Here is a 17,003-nt window from a genome sequence, read left to right as displayed (position 1 = left end):
GCAGAAGAGCTGGGAACATCGTTAGCACCTGGTTAGGGCTGCAAAGACTTAGGGCTTGGAAAACATTCTTTGCAGAGAGAAACAATGAAAGAGCCTGCAAGGTAAGAGTTGGGAAGATCATTAGCAGCTAGTTAGGGCTGACAGGGGGGGGGAGCTACATTCAGAGTATAAGCCTCTTTTGGGGAGGAAAAGAGTGCATCTTATACTCCGAAAAACATGGTATTTGATCTGTTTCTTTCGGCCATGTTTGATACCCCTTGCGAAGGTGGATAATACTTGTGCATACTATTATGACTTATACACCAAAAATTCTCAAACAGTGGGCATTTAAACATATCTAAGGTCATACTCATCTTCCAGTTGTTGTTTTCTCTATTTTTTTCCTACAATACTCAAAAATTGGACTCATAAACACATCCTGATTTACATACGGTTCATGAGGGCACCTTCCCTTCCTCTGCAGAATTTTTTTAAGTATAATTTTTTATTTTTCTCCATTGTGAAATAAAAATAATACATAATTGCAAACACTACAGCAATGCTTATAATAAAACATATATATATTCTTTTTCTGTTAATCATTCAATGAAGGCTTTTGTCTCTCTTTCCTCAAGAAAAAATTATATAAAACTAATACAACATTATCAATTAATAAACCTCTAAATTTTTTTTAAAAAAATTCTACTTTACAATAAGACATTGCATTACATCAATATAAACAATTTCAAAATCTCTTTTATGCAAATCTTAATTCAAACTTTCATTTCTCCATTAAACGAATTACTCCAATATCCACTTATCATATAACTAATAGATTGTATAAATATCTTAGATTTAAAAAAACCTTCTCGTAATGCACCGCATAATCTACAAAATAAAATTCTATATGTTTAAGCTAATATCAATAACTAAGTTTTGTGTCATATAGTGCTACCACCAATTATTATCTTTGTCATCTGGTTACCCATATTTAATTCTAATTTTCATGTCTCATTTCCCCCAAAAAATAATTAAATATAAATACATAAATATCTTTTAACTTTCCATCCAATCATAAAACTTCCCCCAAATTTTATAATAATCAGAATCTTGTTTATTTCTAAATTTCAAAGTTAATCTAGTCACCTTCCTCTGGAGAATTATAGCTAGCTTTTAAGCATATGAGATTGATGTTATTTTATTTTGTAAATTATAGAAAGAAGAGCCAGAAAATAACTATGATAGATAGATAGATAGATAGATAGATAGATAGATAGATAGATAGATAGATAGATAGATGATAGGTAGGTAGGTAGATAGATGATAGATAGATTTTGAGAAAATTGAAACATTATGATCTAATTAATTTGATGTGATTAAGAATAGTAAAAGCCTAAAATGTATATTGGCTAAAAGTTTTTTTTAAAATTTCTTATCATGTAAGGAATTAGAATAATTATTTTTAGTTCAGATGTCAAATGGTAAGGAGGTGGCATTGGTTAATCTATGTATACCAAAATTGCAAAAATGATATATTTTAACTTAAAATTAATGGTATCTTTTTTCTGTACACGTGATTGGAGAAGAAAAATTAAAAAAAAGTTTACCCCCCCCCCCAAAAAGATAGATAGATAGATAGATTAGATAGATAGATCGTTATATAAATAGATAGATAGATAGATATTCTGAATTATCATCACTTGGAACTTGCCCCACGATGGAAATTGCTTGAATTTGGTAGCTTGAAAGAAAAATAGAAGTCAGGTTCCCGAAAGGTGTTGAAAATAAGATGGATGGATTAGGGAAACTAGCAGAGTAGCTAGAAAAAAATTGCATTCAATGGTGAATTTGATGGCTGCAGAACCTCCAAACTAAAAATAATAATAATTAGACAGTTCTTTTTATATTGTTTGGAGCTCAGGCTATCCCAAAATGCAGTTCTTACCAACTGCTTTAAAAAAAAACTATCGTAAATGTTTTTTAAAAAGGCTAGTTGTGATATCTTTATATGCTTCCCCTATTAAAGTCCACCTGCTTCGTCCGAATCCATTGTTAAATTTTTGCTGCCTATTTTTTTCCCAGTTGATGGACAAACAAATTATTCATTTAGGCTTGTTTGAATCAAGTTTGACACAACTTGAGATAAAACAGTCATTTAAACCAAAGATGCTCTCTTGATCCGCAACTAGAGTAAAATTTCCAAACCAGTCCCCAAATCATGAGAAAGAAAGAAAGAAAGGAAGGAAGAAGGAAAGAAAGAAAGAAAAAAAGATGTATAAAAATTAAATGTATAAATAAAGAGCGAGGGTGGCACAGCAGGTAGAGTGCTGTACTGCAGGCCACTGAGGCTGACTGTAGATCTGTACATCAGTGGTTCAAATCTCATCACCGGCTCAAGGTTGACTCAGCCTTCCATCCTTCTGAGGTGGGAAAAATGAGGACCCGGATTGTGGGGGCAATATGTTGGCTCTGTTAAAAACTGCTATTGCTAATATGTTGTAAGCCACCCTGAGTCTAAGGAAAAGGGTGGCACAAAAATCGGAATAAATAAATGAATGAATGAATGAATGAATAAATAAATAAATAAATAAATAAATAAATAAATAAATAATAGAAACTAAATATTTGATTACTCACATTCTAACAGTGGCAAGGATGGAAAAGTGAAGATGCACCAAAAGAAGAAATTGTAATTTTAAAAAATCATGGAATATGCCGAAATGGAGAGATTGACCAAAAAACTAGAAGGGAAAGAGGATTCAGACTATCATAGGGTGTGGGATAAATTTTATAATTGGCTAAAATAGAGAAATGTATAAAAGGAAGTGAAGTAAAACAGAAATCCAAAAAGGATGAATAAGGGTTTTTTTCTCTTTATTTTTTCTTTTTGAATTGTAATTAAAATTATGAAACATAAACATTAACAAAATAATGTAAAAATGTATATATCTCAATTATAGCTTCTGATAGAAAATGGGATGTAAATATCCCAAATGTGTATATTTTGTGTTTGTTTTATATGTCTGTTTTGTTTTAAATAAAAAAAAAGGAAAGAAAGAAAGAAGGAAAGAAAGAAAGAGAAGGAAGGAAGGAAGGAAGGAAGGAAGGAAGGAAGGAAGGGAGATTTTAAAAACGGTTCATTGGAGGCTACTCAAACGTTCCTTCCATGGATGAAATCTTATAAGAAAAATAAACTTGGTTTTAGGATTCCGCAAGCCGTTTTCCACTAAAGGATCTGAGGTGCTTTCTTCAATTGAAAATGTAAAAACAGCTTGTTTGCCAACTTCTCCATTTAAAAAAACAACAACCACCACTCACCTGCAGGAAAAGAACCCATTCCGGGAGCGAAGCGAAATTGGACTCCTGTTCTTGCCTTCCTCTTTGCTTGCGTCTGGTTTTGCCTTGCAGGAAGACGAGGGAGTAAGGTAATGTAGGCTTTCCGTCCCCGACATGGTCTAGACTCTAGGGATCTCCAGTGGCCCAGATTTGAGGGCAAGGATGGTCCCCTTTGAGCTGGGCTTCTGCTGCGAAAGGAGCAGCCCACAGTAACCAACAGCACGTCTGCCAAACTGTTCTCTGCCTATTCTGGGGGTTCTAAGCTCCTTTTGAGTTACGTAGTGATGAAACATGCATGCTCTCCCGCTACAGGGCATTTGAAGCGGGAAGGAAATATAGATACGGATACAGATTAACAGAATTGGAAGAGACCTTGTAGGTCATCTAGTCTAAGCAGGAGACCTTACATCATTGGTTCTCAACCTTTCTAATGCTGTGACCCTTAATACAGTTCCTAGTGTTGTGGTGACCCTCAACCATAAGTCTAGTGCTGATTCTCCCAACGGAGCTTGAAGCCGATTAGCAGGAAGGTCAGTGGGACACCCTCACTGTACATGCCTGATTGGCCGGATTATAAAAATATGTTCCAAGCAATGAAGAGCTGCAAAAAATTTTTACTACCGCACTGTGGGTGTGGCTTATTTTTGGGTGTGGCTTGCTGGCCATGTGATCAGATGCGAGTGGCTTGATGATCAGGTGGCCAAGGGCTGGCTTGAAGGTCATGTGACTGACTTAAAGGTGGCCAATTTGACATCACTCCTTTCAAGGGTTAGGGTTAGGGTGCCTGGCCTCTCCTGGCCTCAAAGAGATACCATTTCCCTATCTATTTACTATTACTGAACATCCAAAATATACTATTTAATTCTATGTATATATGCCATATTACCCACAGGCAGACAAAAATATACATTATCTACTATATAAAGTGTACAGCTCTTCTAAAATTATACACATTCAACTTCATTTACTGCGATAGGAAAAACATACCCAGAGCCCAGAAGGGGAAAAAAAGAAAACAATTCAAAGGTTTTTTTACCGGTTCTGCATATCTGACCAAAGTTTTTCTACCGTACCTGACCGTACCTGTAGGAGCCCATCACTGGCCCAGTTCCTGCAACCATTCTTCATATGTTTTAGCCACCAGTCTCCTAATCATCTTTGTTGCTCTTCTCTACACTTTTTCTAGTCTCCACATCCTTCTTTAATAGTGTGGTGATCAAAAGTGGATGCAGTATTCTAGGTGAGGTCTTACTAAGGCTTTATAGCGTGGTATTAAAACCTCACTTGGTCTTGACTCTATCCCTCTGTTAATGCAATTTAGGATTGCATTGGCTTTTTTGGCTGTTGCTGCACATTGCTGGCTCATATTTAGCTGGTTGTCCACTAAGACACCAAGATCCCTCTCACAGTCACAGTCACAACCCAGCCTGTATGTATACTTTTGGTTTTTCTTGCCTAAGACTTTACTTTTCTCTACATTGAATTTCATTTTGTTAGATAAGGCCCAGGGTTCAAATCTCGATATCCCTATAATTCAAAGTTACAATGGGGCTGAAAAAGTGACATACCACCAATGTCCCCTCTAATTTTTTTCTGGTGTGGGCGGAAAAGTATAGTGTCTGAGCGGCAGTCCCTTCAGGACTGGGCGGCACTCTTTCCCTCTCACTTTTTCCCTCTCGGCTTCTGGGCAGGTTTGAAAAACTCTGAGTTGATGATGATTTTTAAGTGAGCGATTGCTCACTGCTCAGCTTAGAGGGAACTATGCTTACCACCATTTTTTACACAAATGTTACAACGTCTCTGTAAAATGGTATTAAGATCTCCCACTTGGGCATGATGACCTACCACACGGATAGGCAAAGTTGGCTCTTCTACGGCATGTGGACTTCAACTCCCAGAATTCCTGAGCTAGCATGATTGGCTCAAGATTTCTGGGAGATGAAGTCCACAAGTCATAGAAGAGCCAACTTTGCCCACCCCTGACCTAGAAGAACCATGATGGGGAACCTATGGCACACATACCACAGGTGACACATGGAGCCATATCGGAGGGCATGCAAGAATGTTTCAGGTCCAGTGGCCAGCTGATTTTCAGCCTGGGGAAAGGCCGTTTCGCCCTCCGGATGCTTCAGGGAAACTTCCCTGAAGCCTCAGAGGCAAAAAAATCCCCCAACAGAAAAACCAGAAGTTCAGAAAAATGCACTTCCGGTTTGCTGTTTTGCTGTTTTTTGCACTCTGGAGGGTTCAGGGAAGCTTCCTGAAGCCCCGGCGTGTAAGAAACAGCACAATGGGAACACCGGAAGTGCATTTTTCTGAATTTCCAGTTTTCCCATTGTGCTGTTTTTTACACGCCGGGGCTTCAGGAAGCTTCCCTGAACGAGAGCATCTCGTTCTGAAAAATATTAATCTTTTAATAGCACCCAAAGTTCCCCAAGATCCTGTTTTTACGAATGTGAATTTTACCTTTTGCTGTGTAAATTTCACTCCCCCTTTTAAAATTTTTCCTTTTTCACTGGATGCTATTTGGCGCCGTGCATTCTTTTTTTTGTGCCGACCACATCGCAGTGTTACGAAGAACTGGATAAAAGGGTGAAGGGCATTGGGGACATCAAATGGGCTTCTCTGGGCCCCACGAATGCAATTTAAGGCCGTTTCTTGTTTACAAGAATAATCGGTTCCAGAGCAAAACCAGGACTTTTAAAGCAAGAATAAAGCCAGCGAGAGACATTGAGTACAGATTCGAAAGACTTTTAATTTCTTACAAAACAAAACCCACAACCTTTGGTATCTTAAAGTAATCACAATTGTTTTCAAATCATCAGAAAAAAAAATCTGTTAAGTCTCTCTAGAATTTTTATTAAAAAAACAAAAACAAGTAATTTCCACAAACTTGGGGAAAGGCTAAATCGGGGGTCCCCCCAAAACTTGGCAACTTTTAAGACTTGCAGATTTCAACTTCCAAAATTGAAAGTCCGCAACTCTTGAAAGTTGCCAAGTTTGAAGTCCCTCTGGATTAAATCAACAGCCTTTCTCCCACCCCCTCCCACCCAAAATAAAAGTCATTAAGGTCATTGTATTTTGTACGCTGTCTTCAGAGAAAGATTTGAGCGCTCCTGTTATCAGTGTTAGATGAAAAATAAAAATTAAAGCATGGGTACATTCGGCCCGAATCGCTTAATCCCCCCCAAAATAGATGCCTGATATCCAACAATAAATTAAGAAATGAGACAACACTTAGGGGTGTGGGGGAAAGAAATCCCCCCCCCTTTTAAACCAAAGTTAAGCAAGGAACATTCAAACCCCAAGGAGCCGGCGCTGATTAAATGTCTCCTTAACGCTCACCATCGACATAAAAATCCTTAATGCACATTTTTGTTCAAGTATTTTTCAACAAAGAAAAAAAGCCAACGGAACTAATAAGTGGGGGAGACGGGGTGTTTTTGGGGTTGCCGGGGGGGAGGGGATGTAGAAACACAGCTATGACACCCAGTGGCCCACTGCAAATGGTTGTGTTCTGTTTGCACCTCCTGTGCAGGAAAACACACACACACAGTACACACAAATGATGCTGTTTTATGGGGCTTTTTCCCTCTTGGATAAAGGACCTAAGATTGGAGGCAGAGCCATTTATCTGCTCAAACAGCAACTGATTGTTGAGACTCCCGATTTTCTAAACTGTTCCGTCTTCTTTTTGCTTTTGCTAGGCTGTCTTTGAAAAAGACAGCCGCCCGAAGCCTTTCTCAGACACACACACGTCTCCTCCCCTTCTCTCCTGGTTTAAGGCACAGGTTAAAAAGGAGCGCTGGGTGAGGGGCAGGCGGCATCGTGTGTGTGTGTGTGTGTGTGTGTGTGCCATGATTTTTACATTTTTAAATGTTATATTTGTGTTGTAAATATAGCGTCTCTACTTCGCGGCTTTTCATTTTTCACGAGTGGTCCTGGAACGCATCCCCCGCAAAAAATGAGGGATCACTGTACACACACACACACAAACACGTGTCACATTTTTGTCATGTATATACGACAAAACGACAAAAAAAATCACACACACTATAATTGTCCTAAAAATGCGAGTTCCAGGCATAGTTATAGAAGCAATATACATCACAATCTCCTGAATTTTAATTTTTTTTTTTATTATAGTAAGCTTTTGTTAGCTCCCCTGCTAACATCATCAGAGTGTAAAAGCACCATTGGAGAAATGCTTACTTTCATGTAATGCTCTACCAGCATTACATAAACGCAAGCATCCCTCCAATAGTGATTTTACACTCTGATGATGTTAACAGGCGATGTGGGCAAGCGAGCTAACAAAAGATTAGAATAAAAATTTTAAAAAGTTTTAGAGATCGTGATTTCTATTGTTTCACACACACACACACTTAAAGGAAGGGTAAAGCCAAAGGAAATCAGAAAAAAAATATCAGCAAATATGCACATATTGTACCAGGGGTCTGTTTCTCGCAACCTTTCCATGCTGTTCTATTTTCTTAGCTTTTCCAGTTTTAGCACAAAGCAGCTCCAAACTGACTTCTCTGCCCTGTTTTTAAAAATCAGGTTTTTCAGGTCAGAGGAGCGGCCATTCCCCACCTGAACAAAGGCCAGGGATTCTGTCAATCCCAGTTGTGCTGGGTAATCTTTGCTCTTCCCCACCTCTGCTCTTCAGCTGAATACATCTGTGTAAATATACTGGAGAGAGAAGAGGGAGAGAAGGAAAGAGAAGGAAAGAAGAGAAGAGAAAGGAGAGAAGAGGAGGGAAGAGAAGGACAGAAGAGAAGGAGAGAAGAGGAGGGAAGAGAAGGAAAGAAGAGAAGAGAAGGAAAGAAGAGACGGAAAGCATAGAAGAGGGAAAGGAAGGAGGAGATAGAGATACGCAAGCTACGAAGGTTTGATTTTTACTCTGCATAAAACTGCATTTTGGGGTACTGTCACATCGTCCGTGACAAGCTTCCCAACCTCCCCCCCCAAGAAGCATTCCCCCCCACTTCTCCACCCTGGTTCACTTTGGGGTACTCCTACAAGTGAGGGAACGCAGGGATCCCCTTGCTAAACCCGGCACCCACTAAGCCATCCCACCGCCCATCCACCCTATTTGCAGCAGCACCCCAAGAGGTGACTACAATTACAGAACTCGGAACCAGTTGATTAAAGAGCCTTTATTTTTTTAACTGGCCTCCCACCTCACCTTCGAGAGCTTACTTCCAGAAAGGCAAACGTGTAAAGTAGGCAGGTGCGCAGGTGTGGCAAACAAACACACACACACACATCCTGCGCAAAGGCAGCTGCCTTCTTCCGAAGAGCTCCTGCAGGTGGTCCTGCTTCCAGGGCCGATGTCAGGGAGGAGAAGGAGCCAAGCTCCCGAAAGGCCATCGATCTGACCTTCAGACCTTGCTCCGGAAGAGCGGCTTAGCCCCAGGCCCACAGTACTCGTTGTAAATGAGCTTGAAGAGGAAGAGGTGGAAGAGGGTAATGAGGGAGGCCACGCTGAACCAGAAGAGGAAAGGGAGGCCCGGGTAGCGCTTGGCCATGTGCTCCTCGTGGGCCAAGATGGCCTTGAGGTGGAGGGTGTGGCGCAGGTCCTGGAGGTGGACCAGATCGGTGGAGATGTACAGGAGCGGCGTGATGGGCTGGGTCACCATCACGGGAAAGGTGTGGCCGTGTACCTGGGAGGTCAGCTCCACGGGGTCGTTGGCGCAGCCGCCCTCGCAGGCGTACAGCTTCACCGGCTTGTCCTGGAACTTGACAGAGACATGGAGGAAGGGCTTCCCCTCAGCGTCGAGCAACACGGCCAGGTTGATGAGGTCCTTGTTGTAATGGATCCCCCGCAAGGCGTAACTGTTCTGGAGGACTTCCGGGTCGGATTGGAACTGCAGGTGGTTCTCAGTGAACTGCAGCCCGCCAAAGCTGAGCACCATCCCCTGCATGAGGCCGTGAGCCCCCGCGGTCACCAGCCCTTTGCAGCCCCGTTTCTGCAGCGTCAGCTTCCACAGGTTCGAGAGCTGCAAAACCTGCAGGACGGTGGACAGCTGGCTGGGCCAAAGGTTCTCGGCGTGCATGGTGGTGTGACCGCTGAAGCAGTGGTCAGCGTAGTTCAGAGTAGCTTCCATCTTCTCCTTCTCCTCGGGGCTATGGCGGGGGTCCAGGAGGGGAGCCGGGGTGGTGGACAGGACGAAGTAGAGCGTCAGGTTGACGGTGTCGCTGGAAGGGGTGTGGGCGTCGGTGATCTTGCGCATTTCCACACCTGAAAAGGCGAAAAGGATAGGTCAGTGCTTTTGCGAGCTCTGCCCTCCCCTGGAATAATAAGATAAGACAGTGAAAATGGTTAAATTTATAAGTATTTTGAAAGCAATTTAATGGAATTAGAAATAAGTATGTAAAAACCTAGATGACAAAAAAGAGAAATGGTGGCAGCATTTGAACACAGATTTAAAGGAATTAAGATCTAAGAAAATGGTTATTAGAAGTTGAAAAAATGTGTATTTTGAATTAATCTTTTATTCTGGTCTTTTTTCTTTTTTTTCTTTACTCTAGTCTTTCTTTTGTCTTTAGACACAACTTAGTTGTTGAATTATGAATTTATTATGTAAGATGTTTTTAGATATATTTGCTGCTAAAATATAGATACACTTATGTATTCTTAGATATGATTATGATGATAGATGTGTTTCCATTTATGTATGTTTTAAGGCGCAGAAAAATAAAAACTTAGATTAAAAAAATATATAAATAAGACAGTGATGCGAACGTATGGCATGTGTGCCCTAGGTGGTATGGGGAGCCATATCGGAGACCACACAAAGTGTTGCCCTATATCAGCTCCAACACGCATGCGTGCCTTGGCCAGCTGATTTTCGGCCTTAGGGAAGGCCGTTTTGTCCTCTGGAGGCTTCCCTGAAACCCCGGAGTGCAAACAACAGCCCAACAGCCAAAGTGGAAGTTTGGAAAAACAGACTTCTCGCTTGCCCATTGTGCTGTTTTTGCACTCCAGGGCTTCAGGAACTATACTGCATGAGTCAAAAAGAAGGCCATGAAAATATTCACTGACCCCTCGCATCCCGGACATAAATTGTTTCAACTCCTATCCTCAAAACAATGCTATAGAGCACTGCACACCATAAGAACTAGACACAAGGACAGTTTCCCCCTGAACACCATCACTCTGCTAAACAAATAATTCCCTTACCACTGTCAAACTATTCACTAAGGCTACATTATGATTACTATTATTCTCATCCTTCCTATCACCCATCTCCTCCCACTTATGACTATAACTTGTTGCTTGTATCCTTATGATTTCCTGATTGCTTATTTGTATCCTTTGACAATCATTAAATGTTGTACCTCATGATTCTTGACAAATCTCCCTTTTTCTTTAGGTACACTGAGAGCATCTGCACCAAAAACAGGAGATGTACAGGAGCGGCGTGATGGGCTGGGTCACCATCACGGGAAAGGTGTGGCCGTGTACCTGGGAGGTCAGCTCCACGGGGTCCAATCATGCTTGGCCAATAAAGAATTCTAGTCTATCTTTTATTCTATATTCTATTCTATTTTCTGTCCTATTCTATTCTACTCTACTGTACTCTATTCTTTGTATTTTCTGTTCTGTACTAATCTATTCTATTCTGTTCTTCCCTGAAGCCTCCAGTCCAGAGTGTGAAAAACAGCCCAACGGCCCAACTGTTTTCCTGAACTTCCAGTTTGCCCGCTTGGACATTTTTTTCACCGTCCCAGGCTTCAGTGAGGCCTGTGTGCATGCGCCATGTTTGTGTGTGTGCGCGCATGCGAAGGGGACAGCACGGGGGGGGTGCGTATGCATGGGGTGTGTGTGGAGGAAATGGGTGTTGGCGTGTGCATGCTGGTATGCACATACACAAACACACATACTCCTTTTGGCATGCGGACCCAAAAAAGGTTTGCCATCACTGAAATAAGAAGTCTTGGATAAATAAGATAATAAAAATCTACCATTAAATACTCATGTAGTTACTTATAGCAAAGACTTGCCCTACTTTCTCCCTATTTCTCCAAGAAGTGAAAAACCTTCACGTGACCAGTTAGGTCAGTGATGGCGAACCTTTTTTTCTTCGGGTGCCAAAAGAGCGTTGGCATGTGCTATTGCTCATGCGCAAGTGCCCACATCCATAATTCAATGCCTGGAGAGTGTGAAAACAGCTTCCCCCTCCCCCCTGGAGGCCCTCTGGAGGCCAGAAACAACCTGTTTCCCAACATCTGGTGGGCCCAATAGCCTCATGTTTTGCCTTCTCCAGGCTCCAAAGGCTTTCCTGGAGCCAGGGGAGGGTAAAAATGCCCTCTCCCATTCCCCCGGAGGCTCTCTGGAAGCCAAAAACGCCCTCCCAGAGCCTCTGTGTGAGCCAAAAATCAGCTGAGCAGCATACACATGCACGTTGGAGCTGAGCTAGGGCAACGGCTCGCATGCCAGCAGATATGGCTCTGCGTGCCAACTGTGGCACCTGTGCCATAGGTTCGCTATCACTGAGTTAGGTCCTCGACTTAACAAGAGTTTGTTTACTGACCATTCCAAGTTAACAAAGACACTGGGGAAAAAAGTGAAATGTGACCATTTCCCACATTTATGACGATGGTAGCATCTCCCATGGTCACCTGATCAAACTGAAGGTGCTTGGGAAACTGGCTCATATTTATGACAGTTGCAATGGCTAGGTGGCTCAGTGGCTAAGACACTGAGCTTTGCTGATCGGAAAGATTGGAACTTCGGTGGTTCGAATCCCTAGAATGGGTCACCTGCGTGATCAGGGGGTTGCACTAGATAACTGCCAAGGCCCCTTCCAACTCTCTTATTGTCTCTGATGGCAATCACAAGACTTCTGTTACTTCCCTCTCTTCCTTTTGCAATATCCGGGACAAGCCAAGTCAACGAGGAAAGCCAAGAATTTATGAGGTACAACATAAGAAGAGCCATGCTGAATGAGGCTAAACCCCATCGAGTCCAGCATTCTGTGTCACGCCAATTGTCCATGGGGATCTTGAGCAGAAAGAGAAGGCAAAACCCTCCCTTTCCTCTGACCCCCAACAAATGGTACCCAAGGGAATCCTGCCTGCCTCAACCAACATAGAGGACATCCGTTTCAATAACCACCAATACACTCGGCCTCCATGAATCTGCCTAATCCTGCCTTGAAGCTCTCCAGGTTGACAGCTGTCAAGACCTCTTCTGGAAGGGAATTCCATAAACTAACGACCCTCTTGGTGAAGAAATATTTCCCTTTATTTGTTCTCACTTTCTTACCTATGAGTTTTAGGGAGTGCCCCTCATCCTAGTATTGTGTGATAGAGAAAATAATTTTCTAACAACACTTAATGATTGTCATAGGGTACAGATAAGCAATCAGGAAACTATCATGCAGGAAAGATTGCATCTAATTTTGGTCACCAAATTACAAAAAAGACGCTGAGACTTTGGAAAGAATGCAGAGGAGAGCAACTGATGATCAAAGGCCTGGAGACTAAAACATACGAAGAACGGTTGCAGGAACTGGGTATGGCCAGTCTAGAGAAAAGAAAGACAGGGGGGGACATGATAGGAGTGTTCCAGTATTTGAGAGGCTGCCAGAAAGAGGAGGTTGAGTGTCAACTTATTTTCCAAAACACCAGAAGGCGGAACGAGAAACAATGGATGAAAACTAATCGAAGAGAGAAGCAACCTCAAATTAAGGAGAAACTTCCTAACAGCGAGGACAATTAACCAGTGGAACAGCTTGCCACCAGAAGTTGTGTGTGCTCCATCATTAGGTATTTTTTTTAAAAAAAGAAGAGACTGGACAGTCACTTGTCTAGAATGGTCTAGAGCAGTGGTTCCCAACCTTTCTAATGCCGCGACCCCTTAATACAGTTCCTCATGTTGTGGTGGCTCCCAACCATAAGTTTAGTGCCAATTCTCCCAACAGAGCTTGAAGCTGATTGGAAGGAAGGTCAGAGGGACACCCCCACTGTAAATGCCTGATTGGTCAGATTATAAAAATATGTTCCAAGGCGCCAGAATACAAGTTTTAATTCCTAACACCATGGAAAATTTGTCTTTTCCCATGGTCTTGGGCGACCCCTGTGAAACCGTCTTTCGACCCCCAAAAGGGGTCCTGACCCCCAGATTGAGAACCACTGGTCTAGGGTCTCCTGCTTGAGTCCCAAAAGTGTTTTTTTCAAAAGGCAACTGGACTTTTCATTTTTCCTAGAATACGTTCTCTGGTTCTTCTTCAGAACTGAAGAAGCTTCTTGGGCGAGAAGCACAACATTTTCAAGGAAAACCTTTGCAAGAACCATGCTTGAGCTCTATTCTCCAGCTGTGTTCTAATTTAACAAATCTTAAGTCAACTACACTGTCAAAGTCCCAGGTAGCATCCACTACCTGGATAACGTTGGTGATAAATTAACGGTTTGCCATACAGGTTTTCAGCCCCGCTAAAGCCTCAAGCAATCTTGTAGGACCACTGGAACAAGGGGTCTCCAACCTTGGCAATTTTTAAGACTTGCAGACTCCCAAGCTGGCTGAAGAATTCTGTGAGTTGAAGTGGCAACTTCTGCAACTTTTAAGACTTGCAGATTCCCGATCTGGCTGAAGAATTCTGGGAGCTGAAATCCACCAGTCTTAAAAGCTGCCAAGGTTGGAGACCACCTATGCTGGAGAATACCTGTCTAGCTCTGAAACTCTCATCTTTGCAGCACCTGGTTAATACCAAGCACCAAGACACATTTCTCAGAACACTACATTCAACAGCACCATCCATGTCCGAAGCTCGTAGTGTCCAGCACCGAGGCTGCCCTGCGGTCAGTTGCTCCCGGGCTTCAGGAGCCACAGTGGCGCAGTGGTTAAGAGTGCAGTCCTGCAGGCTACTTCTGCTGATCACCAGCTGCCAGCAGTTTGACAGATCGAATCTCAGTAGCTCAAGATTGACTCAGCCTTCTATCCTTCCTCAAAATGAGGACTCAGATTGTTGGGGGCAATATATGCTGATTCTGTAAACCGCTAAGATATACTGCTCAAAAAACTAAAGGGAACACTCAAAGAACACATTCAAGATCTGAATGAATGAAATATTCTCACTGAATACTTTGTTCTGTACAAAGTTGACTGCACAACAGCATGTGAAATTGATTGCCAATCAGTGTTGTTTCCTAAGCGGACAGTTTAATTTCACAGAAGTTTGATTTACTTGGAGTTATATTGTGTTCTCTTTATTTTGTTTGAGCAGTGTAAGTCTAAATGCTATTCTCATATAGTCCAAGTCAGTGGCCACCCCACACCTGAGATGAAGAGCTCGTCCCACGCCCGGCGGTGTTCCTGGACCAGCTCCTCGGTCCTCAAGGGCATCACCTCCATCATCTCTCTCTTGGCCGCGTCCCGCAGCCGCCCAAAGGTCTCATCCAGCTGGGCAGCCTCGATGGGCTCTGAGCTGAGCACCACGGACATCAGCGTCTCCTCGAAGCGCGACTTGGGCGCCACCTGCACCCGGCTGACCAGCTTCTTAGCCGCCACCACAACCAACACCAGCTTCTCTCCGGCCGGCTGCAACGCCCGGCCCGAAGACAAGAAGAACTGCCGGTCGCCCGCTTTCTCCAGGCTGGTGACGAAAGAACGTCCAGAGGAGGAAGAGGAAGAGGATGATGAAGCCGGGCCAGTTATTTCCAAAGCCAACAGGCGTTCGGTAGGGTTGTCCACCGTCAGGCGTTGCAAGTAGAGGTGGGGGCGTCCGCGGTGGGCCAGCAGCTCCTCCCGGATGGTCACGCAAGCCCCGCCGGGGCCCCCTGGGTGGACGCAGCGGACCCTCCGCAAGGCCCCTTCCTTCAGCAGCAAGGCAGAGGCCCCTGCCTCACTCTCGACCCAGGCCAGGCTCCGCAACTGGGCCAGGGGTCCATAGTCAGTAGGCCAAGCAGGGCCCGGGGCGCCCATGGGGGCCACCCAGAGGCGGTTGGCCTGGGCATCCAGCAGCAGGTGCCCGTTGCCCACCAGGCCCGGGGGAGCCTGGCCAGGGCCTTCCCCCAGCAGCCGGGCTTCTCCTTTCCGCCAGGCCCGAGTCTCGGCCTGGAGGCACAGGCCCGCCGCGCCCCCCGAGGCTCCCCCGGGCCTCAGCCGCAGCAGTAGGCGCGGCCAGGCGCCGCCCAGGTACCAGGAAGCGGCCAGCAGGAAGGCCAGCAGAGCCAGCAAGCGCCGCGCCCAGCTGCTGGACAGCAGCCCCGGCAGGCCCTTCAGCCGCTGCTGCAGCCACATCGGAGCGGCCGCGCTAGCTCATGTCGGCGGCGGCGGAGGCTACGCGAGTCCCCGGCTTCGGCGCGGCCTAATCGCCCGGCCTTCCGCCCTCTTCTTCGCCTTCCGCCGCAGCTGCTTCTGATGCTTCTCCCCCGTCCGGGGCGGTCCCGGGCGGGGCGTTGGCGGCTCCTCCTCCGCCTCCTCCTCTTCTTGCGGGCTCGGAGCGTCCCGAGGCCGAGGGGGTCCCCTGGCGGCGGAAAGGCGGCCTCTGAGCTTCCGCAGAGCGCCCCCGCTGGGAAGGAGGGAAGAGACGCGGGGAGGGCCTCTGAGCATAGGCAGAGCGCGCCTCTTCCCCCCCCCCCCCCCAGTCTATGAGCCTGTGCAGCGGGCCCTTCTCTGAAGGGTTTGGGCACGGGGTCTCTGAGCCGGTGCAGAGTGCTTTTTATTGGCAGCAGGAGATCTCTGAGCCTCTGCAGAGCACTCCCTCTTCTCCCTAGTCTTTCCTTGAAGGCACAAGGTCTCTGAGCCTATACAGAGTGCTCTTTACTGGCAGCAGGAGATCTCTGAGTGTATTAATTGACATCAGAAGATTTATTTTATTTTATTTATTTATTTGTTTTGTCCAATGCACAATAATACACAGAGGGTTATAGAGGATATAATCAGGTAGAAGGTGGAGAAAATAAAGGAGTGAAATATAACTATGAGAGAATAGCAGGAAAAGATATAGGGATAGAAGAGAAGATATAGGAGATGTGGAAGAGACAATAGGACAGGGGATGGCAGGCACTCTGGTGCACTTATGTACGCCCCTTACTGACCAATTAGGAACTTGGTGAGGTCAACCGTGGATCTCTGAGTGTATTAATTGACAGCAGGAGATCTCTGAGCCTGTGCAGAGTGTGAGGCTTTCCTTGAAGGCACAGGGTCTCTGAGCCCATACTCTATGCTCTTTACTGGTAGTAGGAGATCTCTGAGCCTCTGCAGAGTGTTTTATTGGCAGCAGGAGATCTCTGAGCATATGCAGAATACAAGGCTTTCCTTGAAGATGCAGGGACTGTGAGCCTTTACAGAGTGCTCTTTACTGGCATCAGGAGATCTCTGAGCCTCTGCAGAGTGCTTTTTATTTGCAGCAGGAGATCTCTGAGCCTCTGCAGAATGCTTTTTATTTGCAGCAGGAGATCTCTGAGCCTGTGCCAGTGGGCTTCTCTGAAAGGCACGGGGTCTCTGAGCCTGTGCAGAGTGCTTTTTATTGGCAGCAGGAGAGCTCTGAGCCTCTGCAGAGAGCTCCCTCTTCTCCCTAGGCTTTCCTTGAAGGCATAGGGTCTCTGAGCCTATACAAAGTGCTCTTTACTGGCAGCAGGAGATCTCTGAGCATATTTACAGGCAGCAGGAGATCTCTGAGCCTGTGCAGAGTGCGAGGCTTTCCTTGAAGGTGCAGGGTTTCTGAGCTTACGTAGAG

General features: G+C 44.7%; 2 protein-coding genes across 2 annotated transcripts in view; one reads left to right on the top strand and one right to left on the bottom strand.

The window, feature by feature from the left end:
* The window catches only part of CLCN6 (chloride voltage-gated channel 6), a 164,519-nt gene extending 153,711 nt beyond the window's left edge, over positions 1-10,808 (top strand). The window contains exon 23 of the mRNA XM_070759492.1: positions 10,692-10,808. Coding sequence (XP_070615593.1) covers positions 10,692-10,700 — 9 coding nt within the window. The 3' untranslated portion in view covers positions 10,701-10,808. The remainder of the gene's footprint in view (positions 1-10,691) is intronic.
* Positions 8,457-15,759, bottom strand: KIAA2013 (KIAA2013 ortholog). The gene is made up of 2 exons (XM_070759494.1): positions 14,599-15,759; positions 8,457-9,556 (listed from the first exon to the last, which is right to left on the bottom strand). The coding sequence occupies exons 1-2, from the start codon at positions 15,560-15,562 to the stop codon at positions 8,697-8,699; spliced, it is 1,824 nt and encodes a 607-aa protein (XP_070615595.1). The 5' UTR covers positions 15,563-15,759; the 3' UTR covers positions 8,457-8,696.
* Positions 15,760-17,003: the final 1,244 nt, after the last annotated feature.

The sequence above is a fragment of the Erythrolamprus reginae genome, chromosome 8, assembly GCF_031021105.1.
Source record: "Erythrolamprus reginae isolate rEryReg1 chromosome 8, rEryReg1.hap1, whole genome shotgun sequence".
In the NCBI taxonomy this organism is placed as follows: Eukaryota; Metazoa; Chordata; class Lepidosauria; order Squamata; family Dipsadidae; genus Erythrolamprus; species Erythrolamprus reginae.
This window is presented reverse-complemented; position numbering and strand designations above follow the sequence as displayed.